The following is a 16,992-nucleotide window of genomic DNA, read 5'->3' as shown; positions in this document are numbered from 1 at the left end:
AATGTAGTTTTTTAACCTTGTACGACAGCATGCCTTTTCATTTTGGACAAAAATTATAAGGATATTCAGAGCTATGAAGTTATGAAAACTGGTTGTTTTGCAAATGTTGAACTTATATTAAAATCAAATCAAATGTATTTGTCACAAACACATGGTTAGCAGATGTTAATGCAAGTGTAGCGAAATGCTTGTGGCTACTAATACTTGGAAAGCTAAATCAAAGTCCAAGTATACAGATTTGACAATATTCTCGCCAAAAAATTGAATAGTGAATGCAAATGTCTACTTCACGATTTGCCCAAATGTACATGGGGACTTCACACTAAAAGTCTTCAGGATCAGTCATACTCCAAGTTATCCATCGGAAACTTTGCACATACACTGCTGCTATTTTGTGGACACTATCGGAATTACAACCAGAGTGATGGCTATAACAGAGACCGTTCTCATGCATTTCAAAGATGGTGGTAAAAAAACACTGGTTGTTTTTCTCTTTGTATTTTCTTCAATCATATCTATTGTGTTATATTCTCCTACATTAAATTCAAATTTCCACAAATTTCAAAGTGTTTCCTTTCAAATGGTACCAAAAATATGCATATCCTTGCTTAAGGGCCTGAGCTACAGGCAGTTAGATTTGGGTATGTCATTCAGGCGAAAATTGAAAAAAAGAGGGCAATTCCTAAGAAGTTTTAACCAATAAACTATAACTCGCTTGCCAGCCAGATGAAATGTTGATTAGTTTTCCTGACTCACTCCATTTTTCGATTGGATGGGCCTGAGTAGGCTACTACATTCAGACATGGCGGGAGGGAACAGTGGAGCAGGCAATGGAGAGCAAGAAGAAGCATATTTTTATCGAGAAAGGATGAAAAGTACAACAGAAGAGGCAAGACTCCAAAGGCAACACTTTTGGAAAGTGATTGATGCGTTTAGATACTACAGGTACGGACTATTTCAAAACAGCAGTACTAACGTTATATGTATGGTTGTTAGCGCGCGAGTTAATCCACAACAAAGTGTTTTGACCCAGACAGTGTGTCTGGCTAGTTTAATGGAGTAATGTCACAGACTACGTTACTGTATTTGGTAACGTTTTGTATGAAGATTTTAGAAAAGAGATGACTAACTAATGATGATGCATTGCTAGCTAAAATCAATTCCTGTATTTATATTGGGGTCTGTTTTGGCTAATTACATTTTCCTATACCAAACCGAGATGAAATGTGTTTTATATTGGAATATTCGGTAGATACATTATAGGTATTATTCTAGGCATACTTTCAAGAATGCTAATTATTACTACAACTATCAATCGGGTATAGCTACCTCACAAAATGTCTCTATTCCTCTCCTGTGGTCTGTGTAGGGGAACAGGCTCAATGGATTTAGTTTATTCTATGGATTATATATTGGTTTGCAACAAACGTTAAGGTGCATTACCTCCACCAACTGTACAGGAGTGTGGACCAGAGACAGGGAAGGTAAATTCTAGAAAAATAAATACATAATTAAATAATACATCCCCTGAAGATTTTAGCAGCAGTTCATTTAAGCTTGGCTCTTCAACACCATTACTCCTTAAATCTAATAACAATATCTCCCTTTCCTTCCCATATTGCTGGCACTGAAAGAGAACGTGTTCCACTCAATGAGATATATACAGTGCATTTGGAAAGTATTCAGAACCCCTAAACCCCACATTTTGTTACATTACAACCTTATTCTAAAATGGATTAAATAAAATAAAAAAGTCCTCAATCTGCACACAATAACCCAAAATGAAAACAGGTTTTTAGAAATTCTTGCAAATGTATTAAAAATAAAAAAGCTATTCAGACACTTTGCTACGAGACTCCAAATTGAGCTCAGGTGCATACTGTTTCCATTGATCATCCTTGATGTTTCTACAACTGGATTGGAGTCCACATGTGGTAAATGCAATTGTTTGGACATGATTTGGAAAGGCACACATCGGTCTATATAAGGTCCCACAGTTGACAGTGCATGTCATAGCAAAAACCAAGCCTTGAGGTTGAAGGAATTGTCCGTAGAGCTCCGAGACAGGATTGTGTTGAGGCACAGGTCTGGGGAAGGGTACCAAAAAAATGTCTGCAGCATTGAAGGTCCCCAAGAACACTGTGGCCTCCACCAAATTTGGAACCACCAAGACTCTTCCTAGAGCTGGCCGCCCGGCCAAACTGAGAAATCGGGGGAGAATGGCCTTGGTCAAGGAGGTGACCAAGAAGCCGATGATCACTCTGAACCTTCCATAAGGACAACCATCTCTACAGCACTCCACCAATTAGGTCTTTATAGTTGAGTGGCCTGACAGAAGCCACTCCTCAGTAAAAGGCACATGACAGCCCGCTTGGAGTTTGCCAAAAGGCACCTAAAGGACTCTGACCATGAGAAAAAAGATTCTCTGGTCTGATGAAGATTTAACTTTTTGTCCTGAATGCCAAACGTCACGTCTGGAGTAAACTTGGCACCATCCCTACGGTGAAGCATGGTGGTGGCAGCCTCATGCTGAAGGAATGTTTTTCAGCAGCAAAGCCTGGGCAACTAGTCAGGCTCGAGGCATGCTTTGTGTAAGAGCTAATGAAAATTGAAAGCAAAAAAAATCTCTATTAAAAAAAAAAGGTGGATTTGTCTATCCTCCCCGATTCAGAATATATAATTTTCATAAGCATGGAATGCTTTAAGAGCTATTCAAGATTTTAAATACTAAATATTATTATACAAAAAATAAAAGGTGTGTTAAAAATATATACTTTTTTTATTTATTTTTATTCTCTCCATCCGCTCCTGATTCAGAATATTCCATCTTCATAGTCATGGCATGCTTGGTTCAATAGCTATCAACGAAAGAACCAAATATCCAATATAAAACAAATTTGACCTATATTGCTGACCACCACCTCTGTTTATCTATTAGCTAGCAGCTAACTAGCACAGAAGCAAAGGAAGTGGAGCTAACTAGCTCGAGAAAATAACAAAGATAAAAGATGATACTAAAACAATATGGGCTAAATTCCTGGCTGACAGAGACAAACATTTTACATTTCAATACGGTTGCTCATGTTATTTACAAACAAGGTTACACCTAGCCTATACAACCATGTTCACCAAGTAGAAGATGCTTAGAAAAGAAAGTGTTTTGTGGATCTTTGTGTCAAGTCAATTTAAGAAGTCTGCATATTGAATTTAGTGTTTTCATAATTCAAAAAGGCTATGAAATATAGCTAGGTTTCTATTTTCCCTTTTCTGGACTCCCTTATCCCCATCTCCTCTTCCCCTTGTCCACTTAATCTCAGGATGCATGTTCAGGCACGGGTGAATCGAGCAGAGCGTCAGTTCTGGAGTCTTCCGGAGCATCACCAGCTGCTGCTGCCCAGGGTCCTGCCCAACCTGGCCCGTATCCGGCGCAGTGTGGACCACAACCAGGAGGTGCTGCATGCCATCATGCTCGACTGTGTCCACATGTTTGAGAACATGCAGTATGGCGAAGAGGTAAGCTGAAGGGTCAGAAAGGTCACACTCATGCTTTCTCTAACACCTCAGTTAGATTAGACACTAGGCTACTAACCTTGGTTACATTAGACACCAGGCTACTTCTAGCAATCAAACTACTGGAAGGCAATCATTTTCAATGAAAGGAGGAGACAAGGAGTCATTCAACGATTTAATCACTGGCGACTAGAGAGCAGACAACGTTGAGAAAATTCCAAGTACGCAAATTATCAGTGCGACTCAATCGGAGGAGGGAGGGTCTGATTTACTAGCTTTGACACTGCTGGATAGGCTAACAACAAGTTTGCTGTTTTGCATGCTGTTCGGAAGATATCAATGATTCCTTACTACCCTGTTAGTCATCCTCTTCCTCGTGGTAGGAGAAGTAGTATGCTGCATCTAGGTGTGCAGTGCAATAAAAACATAGTAGTACAAGTATACTGAAAAAAAAATATAAAATGCAACAATTCCAGTTAATATGAGGAAATCAGTAAATTGAAATAAATTAATTAGGCCCTAATCTATGCATCTGTTGGTCACAGATATCTTAAACAAAATGGGCCTCAGGACCACGTCTGTGCATTCAAAGTGCCATCGATAAAATGCAATTGTGTTCGTTCAATGGGGCACTCTGTTCACAACGTTGACATCAGCAAACCGCTCGCCCACACGACGCCATACACCCTGTTTGAGGTTGTGAGGCCGGTTAGACGTACTTCCAAATTCTCTAAAATGACGGCTTATGGTAGAGAAATGAACATTACATTCTCTGGAAACAGCTCTGGTGGACATTCCTGCAGTCAGCATGCCAATTGCACGGTCCCTCAACTACTTCAGACATCTGTTGCATTGTGTTGTGACAAAACTGCACATTTTAGAGAGGCCTTTTATTGTCCCCGGCACAAGGTGGACCTGTGTAATGATCATGCTGTTTAATCAGCTTCTTGATATGCCACACCTGTCAGGTGGATGTATTATCTTGGCAAAGGAGAAATGCTCACTAACAGGGATGTAAACAAATTTGTGCTTAATTTGAGAGAAATAAGCTCTTTCTGGGATCTTTTATTTCAGCTCATGAAACATGGGACCAACACTTTACATGTTGCGTTTTATATTTTTATTCAGTGTAGTTGGAGGTGCTGCAGATGTTTTTCTATTCTAGTATACCGCACAGCACAAAATTCACAAATTATTGTATTAGTGGAAATTATATTTAGTATAGATCTTAGATACATTTTCTGTCATGATCCTTTCATCATTGGATGCATTTGAGGAGTTAAAGTGAATCTGTCTTTCTGTCCAAGATGACCTGAGGAAGGTGCGTACGTCCTCCATGTTCGACATAGACAAGCTGAAATCCACCATTAAGCAGTTTGTGCGTGACTGGAGTGAGGCGGGCCAGGCTGAGAGAAACTCCTGCTACCTGCCCTTCTTTAAAGAGATCCAGAGACTCTTTCCAAGCAATAAGTGGTGAGCGCACACAGTCTTGAAATCTAACTCAGTTGTGATTTTGTATTCTGTGATTTTGTATTCTGAATTGTGTGTATTCTGTCAGTGATGGCATGGTTGTTTCTTTAGTGATGTGTCTAAGGTGAGCGTGCTGGTTCCTGGGGCAGGGCTTGGTCACTTGGCATGGGAAATCACTCGTCTGGGCTACGCCTGCCAAGGCAACGAATGGAGCTTCTTCATGTTCTTCTCCAACTTTGTCCTCAACAGGTAGCACACACCCTCAGCCCTCATTTAAGCCTAGCATATAATGCAATAATTCAGTCCTTGCATATGTTGCATCATGTGTCATTTAATGATTGAGTTGGGCCAAATCAATTGCCTAGCATATAAAATTTGCCCCATACAATCCTCTTCGGGAAAAAAGTATTTATTGTTGTTGATCATTTTCTCACACTACTGTTGTTCAGCTTATCTAACTTGCCTCTGTTCTGTCCTTCCTCCTTCTTGAGGTGTGAAAAGGTCAACTCCATGACCCTGTACCCGTGGATCCAGCAGTTCAGCAACAACAAGAGGTCATCTGGCGTCAACCCCCAGAGCCTGCCTCCAAACTCTTACTTCTCCATGGTGGCCGGGGACTTCCAGGAGGTCTTCACAGAGCCTAGTGAGTGGTGAGCCCCACACAGGCTGTCTGAAAGATCAACAAAAACATTAAGTGATCAGGGCCTGTATACACAAAGCGTCTCAGAGTAGGAGCGGTTATTTTAGGATCAGGTCCCCCGTCTTATTCAGAATCTAAAAGGCTAAACTGAGCCTAGATCAGGAATCCTGCTCATAGACACAGGCCCTGTGAATATGGGCCCTGGCCCTTGAGTCTCTCAGGTTATGTCAATTGTCCACGTATTGGGAGTAGTCAATGGTGAAAGTGAGCACTCTACACTAGACACATAAATTATTTGTATAACCTGTGTTGGTTTGTATTAGCAATGATAGAATGAGGTGAAACGAGTATCATTGTGGTCTTCCCTCTCAGACACCTGGGACTGTGTGGCTACCTGCTTCTTCATCGACACGGCGCACAATGTCATCGACTATGTGGAGACCATCTGGAACATTCTCAAACCTGGAGGCGTGTGGCTCAATCTTGGTGAGTGACGATTGGTTCAACAGACCTCCTTACTGACCAGTGAAAGAGGTTCCCTTTTATTCTACGCATTTTTGGTGCAGTTGCTGTTTTAACTTACTGGTAGTGAGTTGTATACTGTATGTATACTTTTACCAAAGCTGCAATTCTTCCCTTTCCTCTAGGCCCGCTGCTGTACCACTTTGAGAACATGGCCAACGAGCTCTCCATTGAGCTCAGCTACGAGGACGTCAGGGTGGCCATTTTAAAATATGGATTCCATTTGGAGGTAAAGCAACAACAACAAAAATTATAACACAGGTGTACAGATCGGAGGACTACTACTATAGTTTACAGTAAAGAATAAAAAAAAATTTCAGTTAATGTTGTTTTGACAATCCTCCGTGGGCCTTAAACACCCTGGGTGTTTCTCAAAATGCATACTACCGTGCTCCGAGCACGCAAATTGGAGCACGGGAGGGTCGGAGTATGAGTCCAAATCAAAGTATTCGAAACGGAGAACGGAGAGCAGTTCTCAAAAGCGTACTCCGTTTGTATATATTTTGAAGCATGCATCGATGCAAGCTTCAACGGAAAGTATGCGAAGAAATAACACGCAACCACGTCACAAATGACGCAAAATGTATTGAAATCAATGGCGGGCAATTATTTGAGATGAAGCGAGAGAAAATATACTCTGACTTCGGAATGAAATGTTGCCTATTCACATATGTTGCCTGACTACAATATTTTATCTTGATACATTAATAAATACATGCTGTGATCATTTTGGCATGTTTACCTGCCTACGAAAGAGTAGATCGCAATCCCATAAGCCAAAAGGGCTAGCTACTACTGGTAGCTAGCCACGAAGAATTATTAGCTAGGTACCCACAAATAATTGACATAATATTAGTTTTAGGTCATTTTGCTGTTAAACTCTGGTTAGCTACATTTAAAAATATATATATATTACCCCGTTTTCGTGATATCCAATTGGTAGTTAGTCTTGTCTCATCGCTGCAACTCCCGCGAGACTCGGGAGAGGTGAAGGTCAAAAGCCGTGCGTCCTCTGAAACACAACCCAACCAAGCCGCACTGCTTCTTGACACAATGCCCAATTAACCCGGAAGCCAGCCGCACAAATGTGTCGGAGGAAACACTGTGCACCTGGCTACCTTGTCAGCGTGCACTGCGCCCAGCCCGCCACAGGAGTCGCTAGTGCGCGATGGGACAAGGACATCCCTGCCGGCCAAACCCTCCGCTAACCTGGACGACGCTGGGCCAATTGTGCGTCACCCAATGGGTATCCCGGTCGTGGCCTGCTGCGACAGAGCCTGGACTCGAACTCAGAATCTCTAGCGGTACAGCTAGCACTGTGATGCAGTGCCTTAGACCACTACCCACTCGGGAGGCCCTGGTTAGCTACATTATTACAATTCACATATAGCTACCTGATAGTTAGGAAGTAAACCGGTTGCATTATGTATTTATTGTTTCGTCTCTATTGTCCTGTCTGGAAGACAGTTCAGTGAATGGGTAAGTCAATAGGGATAACTAGCTAGCTACAAAGAATTGGTAGCTACCCACGAAAAATGTACATCTATCTTGCATAACATTTAGTTTTAGGTCATTTTTGCCTGTTTATCTAGCTGGCTAGCTAGATTATTATGATTCACATATCTAGCTGATAATTCTGAAATAAAATGTTTGCCTTGTGTATATCTTGTTTCGTCTATTGTTGGCATTGTCCTGGCTGGAAGAAGGTTCAGTGAATGGGGAGGTGAGGTAATACAGTTGGGGGAGTGCGAGTGCTTCTCAAATGTAATGTTTTATGAATCCTCCACACTCCTCACAAGAACGTACTCAAGAGGACGTCTTCGGAGAATGCACTCGGAGCATGACAGTGTGAAGCACGGTAGGATGCATATTGAGAAACACTGTCTTTCACTGCAGGTGGAGAGAGAGTCTGTCCCCACCACCTACACTAAGAATGATCAGTCCATGCTGAAGTACCTGTATGATTGTGTTTTCTTCGTGGCACGGAAACCTGACCATCTGAAAGCCAACGGGCTCCAGGTGGTCCACGAGAACAGACTGGAAGCTTTGCCACGTGACATTACAGCGTAACGACTGATTGGCTGCCGTCGAGAGCATTTAAAAAAAAAAAGAGTAAGATGACATACACAAGACAATGGAAAGGTTTGCTTTAAATGTGCTTATTTTCTATATCTCATTGCCGGAACTCCCCGATCACCTTACGTCCAAGCCTTTGAGATTGAGACGGACACCTATAATGGACTGAAATGACTAAATCATTCAGCCCTTGGACTGTTTGTGTCTTTAGTTAGATGTAAGGTGACGTCTCCATGCTGACCTGATGTGGTTGCATGCGTGTTAGACCCGCCTCTACAGCTTCCCAATGCATTTATTTTGTAAAATACAGTGTTACCAACTCTGGCTATTTAAAGTATTTTCTCACAGGGAAAAGTCAGTTCCTGAAGTGGCTGGAGTTGGTAATACTGAGGGTTGGACAAAGCTGTTTTTCTCTAATTATATGATTGAATTTCAGCATTACAAACTGGATCTAGCTACTGCCTCACGTACCAATAAAGGAAAACACCATATAAGAAAAAAATGTAATTCACATTTTAGTCTAATTTTGAATGGTATTGTTCATGACGTAATTCAAATGTATTTGTTCAAGAAGATCTATTTAGAATGAATCTCCTATATTCCCTCTGTTTTCAGTTATAGACAGAAATAATTTGAAGTATTATGACCAACTATGATCAATGTAATTATTCTACAACAATTCCCTTTTGTTAATTACTGTATACAGCCAGGTAGATCTAGAAGTTACAGAAGATAAACATCAGTGGTGAAGCCTTTATCATATCAATACAATTAGTACACAGCACATGAAAGGGAGATTCAATATTCGTATATAATTAACGGGAGATCCAGTCAGTGCACACATTTAATTATTCACTGACAATGATTGTCCCAATGACCATGTATATGAAGGACTGTCCTAATCAATTGAATGCCCTATTTGGCCATCTCAATAATGCTTTCTCAAGCAACAGGGCCTCTATCAGGTGGTGTGAAAGGAAGGCCTGGAAAATCACCCACTCCATTTGCTTACACACACACTCATACTGACTACACATACAATCATCATATATGCTGCTGCTGCTACTCTATCATATCCTGATGCCTACTCACCTTGTCCCTATATAGACACCTACCCCTACCACTCCAGTATCCCTGCACATTGTAAATATGGTATTGGCACTGACCCTGGAACTGATACTCTGTATAGCTTATTTACTTTCATGTTCATATTTCTATTTATTGTGTGTTTTGGTACTACTTGACTTTTTAAAATAAATATATTCCTAGCTCAAGCAAAAAAATACATTTCACTGTACTTATGCACGTGACAAACTTGAAACGGTAGGTGGCCTATATTTTCTAGCTGGAATCATCGGGACGTCCTTACCCAATTGAAATGTAAAATGTTTAGGGTAGGGTTATTCAACTGTTACCCTATGAGGTCCGACTGGAGGCAGCTGGTTTTCTGTTCTACCTGACAACTAATTTCACCCACCTGGCATCCAATGTCGAAACCAGTCCCTGATTAGAGGGGAACAATACAGTGGAACTGGCTCCGAGGTCCAGAGTTGTGTTTGAGGGGAGTAGAACACAGAATAAAAAATAAGGTTTAAGATATATATGAACGTCCTAATGATAGCAGATAGCACTAACCCTGTTGGTGCGGAGAAGAGCCTTGATAGTGGTGGGCGGGAAGAGAGGATACATCCTCACATTGGTTTCCACAAGATAAGACAGCCACAAAGTCAAAATTGGCTGTATCGTAACATTTCATGAAAACAAACGTGCTTTTAGGTGTTAATATGCAGTGTGGTTAAGGTTAGTTTTAAAATCAGATTTTAAATGGTAGAAATAGGCGGGGTTTATGACTTTGTTAACTAGTGACAACCACTCTCATTGGCCAGACCGCGTGTGTGTAATTTACACAGTAAGTGGTGCGCGGCTCAGTCAAAACATTGATACTGGAAAGATTCCAAGCAAAACTTACCTGGCACTCTGAAATATTTGGACAACTTGTACTCATGACGAAAAGGCGAGCTGAAGACGTGTTGTTCCACGACACGCCTGTTAAAAGATCATGTTTTCGTCCACTTGACAAATTTGATACGCAGTTAGAAAGCATGGCTGCAGCCGGGTGCGTGAGTCCGCCATCTCTGCTCGCTTTGTTGGGGAGACGCTGCAAAAAGAGACCGTATTATTTCGAAGATCAGGAGGAACATCAAGACACACTTAAACCGCGCAAGCTGTCAAATAGTGAGCATCGGGTCAGTGCGCCACAGAGTGTGCTGGTAAAGAATTCTGGAAGTTTCCTAGAGAGTGCATCTGCGAATTCTGGTTGCTCAACGGTGACCTCTAAGAAACGTGCACGAGATAACACTGTCACAAGATACGATGCTCCAAGGATTGTAAGTATATATATATGTTACTGCTGCCTAGAAAGTGTATACTGGAACAAACTGCACAAGGTTGAAATTGCTGTAATCAACATCCATTGAGCGCAATACTTGAGGTGTCCACAAGATGTTGCACGTTGTATTTTTTTCAGTACCCATTCTTCCTTTCAAACCATGTCACTAATTAAGTTCTTAAGTCACCACTACAACAGTTTCTTGTTTATTTTCCATGAATTAATTATTAAACGCTCTCCCTCTTCCTTTCACCTCTAGGTCACACACAAAGATGATGATGGCAATGACCTATGCACTTTCAACTCATTCCAGTACTGGAGGGTCCCTCTACCTGAGCTGGACATTTCACTCCTTCAGAATGGAAACCTCTCTGGATCAAATGGAGTACCCCCTGCCAAAGAATTATCCTGTGAAGCCATGGAGTCATAAATGTTAATTCATGAAGGTCTGCCCACCATGGAACTCTTATATGAGAGGTGGCCACCAGCAGAGGCTGGTGGGAGAAGCTATAGGAGGACTGGCTTTTTGTAATGGCTTGAATAGAATTAATGGAACGGAGTCAAATGTGGTTTACATGTGTCTGATTCCATTCCAGCCATTACAAGGAGCCTGTCGTCCTATAGTTCCTCCAACCAGACACACTGCCCATCAGAGCCATCGCTTTAGATCTATATTGTGTAGACCGTGTGGTACGTAGACACCTGGCCAGATTTCAAAATATATACTGAATATTATATTTTAACCTTAAACGTTATAAAATTAATATTATAAACAACATATTAAATTGCTTTGGGCCAAAGGATCTGTAGAATAAGTTTAAAGTGTGTAATACAGTGTGATATTATTAATCTACAATTGATGTTCTTAACCCTGGGCAACATGGGCCTGGGAGGCTCACAGGGATATTGGTATCCACTGTACTCCACCAATTATCAATATGTCAACTCCATACTATTCCCCAAAATGTTTGTTTTGACATGAATGGCCTGTAATTTAAGCTTTAAAGCCGCAACGTTACCTCTCTGCCTCATGGCAAAGTTGCACCATATTAGGAAATGAGCTTTAAAACTGCAACATTTTCGCTCTTTCACCTGGCCTGAGACTAACTCTGAAATCTGGCTTCATGGTTGTTGTACCTGCTTTGAACACAAAGATAAAGCTACATGTACAGTGCATTGGGAAAGTATTCAGACCCCTTGGCTTTTCCCACATTTTGTTATGTTACAGCCTTATTCTAAAATGGATGAAATAATTCCCCCCCTTTCGATCTACACACAATACCCATAATAACAAAGCAAAAACAGTTTTTTAGCAAATTTATGAAAAATAAACTGATCACATTTACATAAGTATTTAGACCCTCTACTCAGTACTTTGTTGAAGCACCTTTGCCTGTGATTAGAGCCTCGAGTCTTGGGTATGACGCTACAAGCTTGGCACCCCTGTATTTGGGGAGTTTTATCCCATTCTCTGCAGATCCTCTCAAGCTCTGTCAGGGTGGATGGGGAGTGTCACAGCAGCTATTTTCAGGTCTCTCCAGAGATGGTCGATCCGGTTCAAGTCCGGGCTCTAGCTGGGCCACTCACGGACATTCATAGACTAGTCCCGAAGCCATTCCTGCGTTGTCTTGGCTGTGTGTTTGGGGTAGTTGTCCTGTTGGAAGGTGAACCTTCACCCCAGTCAGGTCCTGAGCACTCTGTAGCAGGTTTTCATCAAGGATCTTTGTACTTTGCTCTGTTAATCTTTCCCTCGATCCTGACTAGACTCCCTGTCGATGGAAAAATATCCCCACTGCATGATGCTGCCACCACCATGCTTCACCGTGGGGATGGTGCCAAGTTTCCTCCAGACGTGAGGCTTGGCATTCAGGACAAAGAGTTAAATCTTGGTTTCATCAGAGCAGAGAATTGTTTCTCATGGTTTGAGAGTCCTTTAGGTGCCTTTTGGCAAACACCAAGCGGGCTGTCGTGCCTTTTACTGAGGAGTGGCTTCTGTTGGGCCACTCTACCATAAAGGCCATGATTGGTGGAGTGCTGCTGATATGGTTGTCCTTCTGGAAGGTTCTCCCACCTCCACAGAGGAACTCTGGAGCTCTGTCCGAGTGACCATCGGGTTCTTGTCCACCTACCTGACCAAGACCCTTATCCCCGGACTTCTCCGTTTGACCGGGCGGCCAGCTCTAGGAAGAGTCCTGGTGGTTCCAAACTTCTTCCACTGTTCTTGGGGACCTTCAATGCTGCAGAATTGTTTTGGTACCCTTCCCCAGATCTGTGCCTCGACACAATCCTGTCTTAGCGCTCTACGGACAATTCCTTTGACCTCATGGCTTGGTTTTTGCTCTGACGTGCACTGTCAACTGTGGGACCAACAGGTGTGCCTTTCCAAATCATGTCCAATCAATTGAATTTACCACAGGTGGACTCCAGTCAAGTTGTAGAAACATCTCAAGGATGATCAATAGAAACAGGATGCACCTGAGCTCAATTTCGAGTCTTATTGCAAAGCGTCTGAATACTTATGTAAATAAGGTATTTCTGTTTTGACTTTTAATACATTTGCAAGAATTTCTAAAAACCTGTTTTTGCTTTGTCATTATGGGGTATTTTGTTAATTTTAGAACAAGGCTGTAACGTAACAAAGTGGAAACAGTAAAAGGGTCTGAATACTTTCTGAATGCACTATACATACCAGGGCTACAGTGTCATTACCATGGAAATACAACTATATCTATATGGCTTACAGCATAAAACCAGAGTAAAATTATTTCCACCAGTTGGGACCGGCAGGGGTGAACTGGCCATCTGGCATTTCAGCCAAATGCCAGATGGGCTGGTCCATTGTTGGCCTGTCTAACTAGTTAATTTTTTTGTGTGCAAAATGATCATTACTTGGCTAATAATGGGGGCCTCAAGGAAAAAATGGGCCGGTGGGGGGGCCTCGGATAATAGGCCGACGTGTCAGAAATGCCAGTCCGCCCCTGGGGACCGGTATTTGTAAGAGCTTTTATAGACTGAACACTAATTGTTTTATTACTTTTAAGAGATAAATCATTGACATAGTGTCATTAAATGCGTTCAGTGCTCCTTTTTGTATCTTCATGTAGCCTACAGTGTATTGGAATGAAGGCATGAAATGTGTTGTGTATGCACCTAGTTGTTGGTACATTAACTCACCCTGGCTACTTCAAAGTGAATAGACTATTTTTTTTATCTAAACCTAAACTATGCTTTTCCTCTATCTGGGCTTGCTGTTGTTCATAGCTTGCTGTTGGATTCTTACTTTAAATTACATTCCAAATAGATGGATGGATTTATGGATGAAAGAATTGATGTATTAATCAATGAATGTCTATGTTAAGGCAAACATACAGAAGTCGTTACTCTGTTTACAAGTCTGCTCTTCAGTCTGTAAACTGCTGCTCAACATGTTGTATACAGTACCAGTACATTCTATGCGAGGTTTGTTTTTCACTTTGTCATTACAGGGTATTTTGTGTAGAGAGGTGAGGGGAATTGTTTTATTTTTTTATTAATCCATTTTGAATTTAGGCTGTAACACACAATTGTTTTTAAGTCAAGTGGTATGAATCCTTTCTGAAGGCACTGTAGGTAACACAAGGCAAGTTTGAGGTCTATGTTGGTCTGTACAGTTATCGCTTTGTACAATAAAACTATAATTATGTATACTGTTTATTGTTGAAATGACCAATGGGTGGGCGCTGCACTCCCTTAAAGAATGGAGTGCAGCAGACCACAACTCATTCCATGGGTGTTGGGTGAAGTGTGATCGACGGCACACATGTTTACTACACTCTGACAGCCATGTTCTTTGACCAAACAGGGTTGCCAAGGGCTTTCCTAGAGGCCATAACATTGTCCCAAAGTGCACTTTCACACCCCCCCATTATGGATTTAAAAGCATTTGATTGGTGGTTATGATGAGCGCTAGCTGTATGCAGCACCACCAACTGTTAGTGAAGTGGTAAATGGAGAACAGGAGTTCCAAATCTTAGCCTTTTTTCAATCTACCGCGAAGAGTTTTGAAATCTGCCACATCCCCTTTGAATCAGCTGTTGTTTTCTCATGTAGAATAGCATACCCACATTTAGAAACGATATGCAACTTATCCTTTTATATATATATATATAAAATATGTAGCATAATTAGCTACATTTCTTTTGACCACTACACACATGTATTTTGTGGCTCTTCCTCTGTAAATGTAACTTTCCTGATGACATGCTAGTGGGACAGGAGAGTAATTTCATACAAGCACATATGTTTTCTCTACTCAACTGACTTTGACCTTTTCCCGAAAGGAGGCGAGGAGAGGACGCAAGGAATAGAGCAATCCAATTGAGATTCTCCCAGTGTGTTTATGGTGGAGGAAAGCATGAGATCTTCAAAGCCTTTGTGAAGGAATGACTGACCCTTGGACCAAGGCCTGGTTAAAGCCTGTCTTCAACAATGATCAGCCAATGAGGGAGCAAGGGAGCTGAATGACCCATGTGTTTAATTACTGTATAGGATACCTGTGTCAAGTATACGTATGGACCTATGTTAGGACCATTTGTGTGCCTATATGAATGCAGATTCTACAATGGTAAGTTTGGATAAGTTGTCTTTATATTATCTGTATGGCTTCTTATACTGAAGGCAGTTCATTAGCAAGTTTCTATGAGTATTAGTGGTGCAAAATTGTAGCCTAACTGAAATGACTGATTTCAAGATATTTAACTTTTTTAATTCATTTGAAAAAAGTCCTCAAATGATTCTAAATCAGTCTTACTTTATTATATAATAATACACCTGCTTCTTATATAAACTAAAGTCAAATCGGTGTGAACTAAGGCTAAGTGAATTTATAGTGGGCATCGCATCTCATATCTATTGTGACACAGTTGTGATTCAAATCTGTTCTATTTTTGCCTTTGTCACCATGTGTTTCTAGAAAACAATGTTATCTCTTCCTTGCTATTCTTGTCAATGTGCTGTCTAAACGTTGCATTTATTTGTACAGTGCACAGAGCCTGAGACGAATTTGCTATTTGTTTCATTAATCCACTGTTTATACAGTCCTAAAATGTGTTGCATGTCAGCAATCAAGTTTTCAAGATATTGTCACTTGCCACATCATAATTATGATGCAAAATGCTAATGATATTAATGAAAAAAAATCCCAAAAGAGTTTTTGAGTGCATTTTTCAAAAAAATTTAAAAATCTGAAATCAAAGTTTACATATGAGAACATTTGTCACTAACCCAAAAATGTGGGGTGTGCAAAACATAAGCCTAAAGCTTGTTTGGTGCATAAATTACGAGCTTGTTGAGATGACCATGATGAATTTATATATTTTTGGGGGCGGCAGGTAGCCTAGTGGTTAGAGTGTTGGGCCAGTAACCGAAATGTTGCTAGATCAAATCCCCGAGCTGACAAGGTAAAAATCTGTCGTTCTGCCCCTGAACAAGGTAGTTAACCCACTGTTCCTAGGCTGTCATTGTAAACTGACTTGCCTAGTTAAATGAAGGTAAATCTCTCCTTTCTCTTTCACACACACCAGTGGCGGTCAGTGCCATTTAAGATGAGGGAGGAAGTTACATTTCTTTTATGAGCATGGCCTTATTTCTATTACAGAATATTGTATGACTGTCATTCACCCAGCTCAATGTAACATCAATAGGTTTAGGCTGCTACATGATACTCTAATTTTCTCTATAGCCATCATGAGGTTGCTACAACCCAGCCTATGAATGAAAGCTTACAACGTAGGTGCACAGCTCAAGATCATTTTTTGTAATCAAGGTGAGACAGACAGTGACACATTCAGTACCGCCTTCACACCTGCCTGCATCTATGCATCTAGCTTATCTAGGGTGTAATCATCAGTCCAACCATTGTAAAACGAGAGTTTCTACGGGACAAATTCAGGTATGTTTATCTGAATTTCGTTCCATTTTAAGAAAAGTTTTTCAACAGAATCAGTGGAATGAATACACCCCTGATCAGACACAAACACAGTTCACTTTCATAGCAGCCACATACAAACAGCATGATCACTTTGCTAGTTGTATAATTCCTTCTCGCATCTATGTGCTTTCCTCTCACATTTTCCCTTCGCTTGTGCACAACACATCAGCTTTCCAAGCCAAACCTTCATATCATATCCGCTAATCTCTACACACAGCCTACGTTGTTGTCACCATATTAGCTAACGTCATAGTCAACATAGCTAATAGAACGGGTTAGTAAACCCACTACAATCATGCAGTACAGTGTACAGTCAGCAAGCAATTTAGCAGTTACACTGGCGGGCCCAGGTGGCAATAAATACAACCAAAAGCTTACCTTAACTTGGAATAGTTCCAGTGTTGGATAGCCAGCTAG

General features: G+C 41.1%; 1 protein-coding gene and 1 pseudogene across 1 annotated transcript in view; both read left to right on the top strand.

Moving 5' to 3' along the window:
• The first annotated feature begins 615 nt into the window (after positions 1-615).
• LOC115164813 (carnosine N-methyltransferase-like) lies at positions 616-9,501 on the top strand (annotated as a pseudogene).
• Positions 9,502-10,973: 1,472 nt separating this feature from the next.
• LOC115164811 (transient receptor potential cation channel, subfamily M, member 6) overlaps positions 10,974-16,992 on the top strand; it is a 54,764-nt gene continuing 48,745 nt past the window's right edge. Inside the window, exons 1-2 of the mRNA XM_029717625.1 lie at positions 10,974-11,053; positions 14,927-15,210. Coding sequence (XP_029573485.1) covers positions 15,190-15,210 — 21 coding nt within the window. The 5' untranslated portion in view covers positions 10,974-11,053; positions 14,927-15,189. The remainder of the gene's footprint in view (positions 11,054-14,926; positions 15,211-16,992) is intronic.

Source organism: Salmo trutta, chromosome 27 (genome assembly GCF_901001165.1).
Source record: "Salmo trutta chromosome 27, fSalTru1.1, whole genome shotgun sequence".
Taxonomy (NCBI): Eukaryota; Metazoa; Chordata; class Actinopteri; order Salmoniformes; family Salmonidae; genus Salmo; species Salmo trutta.
Note: the sequence above shows the minus strand (reverse complement) of the source record. Positions and strands in the feature narration are given on the sequence as shown.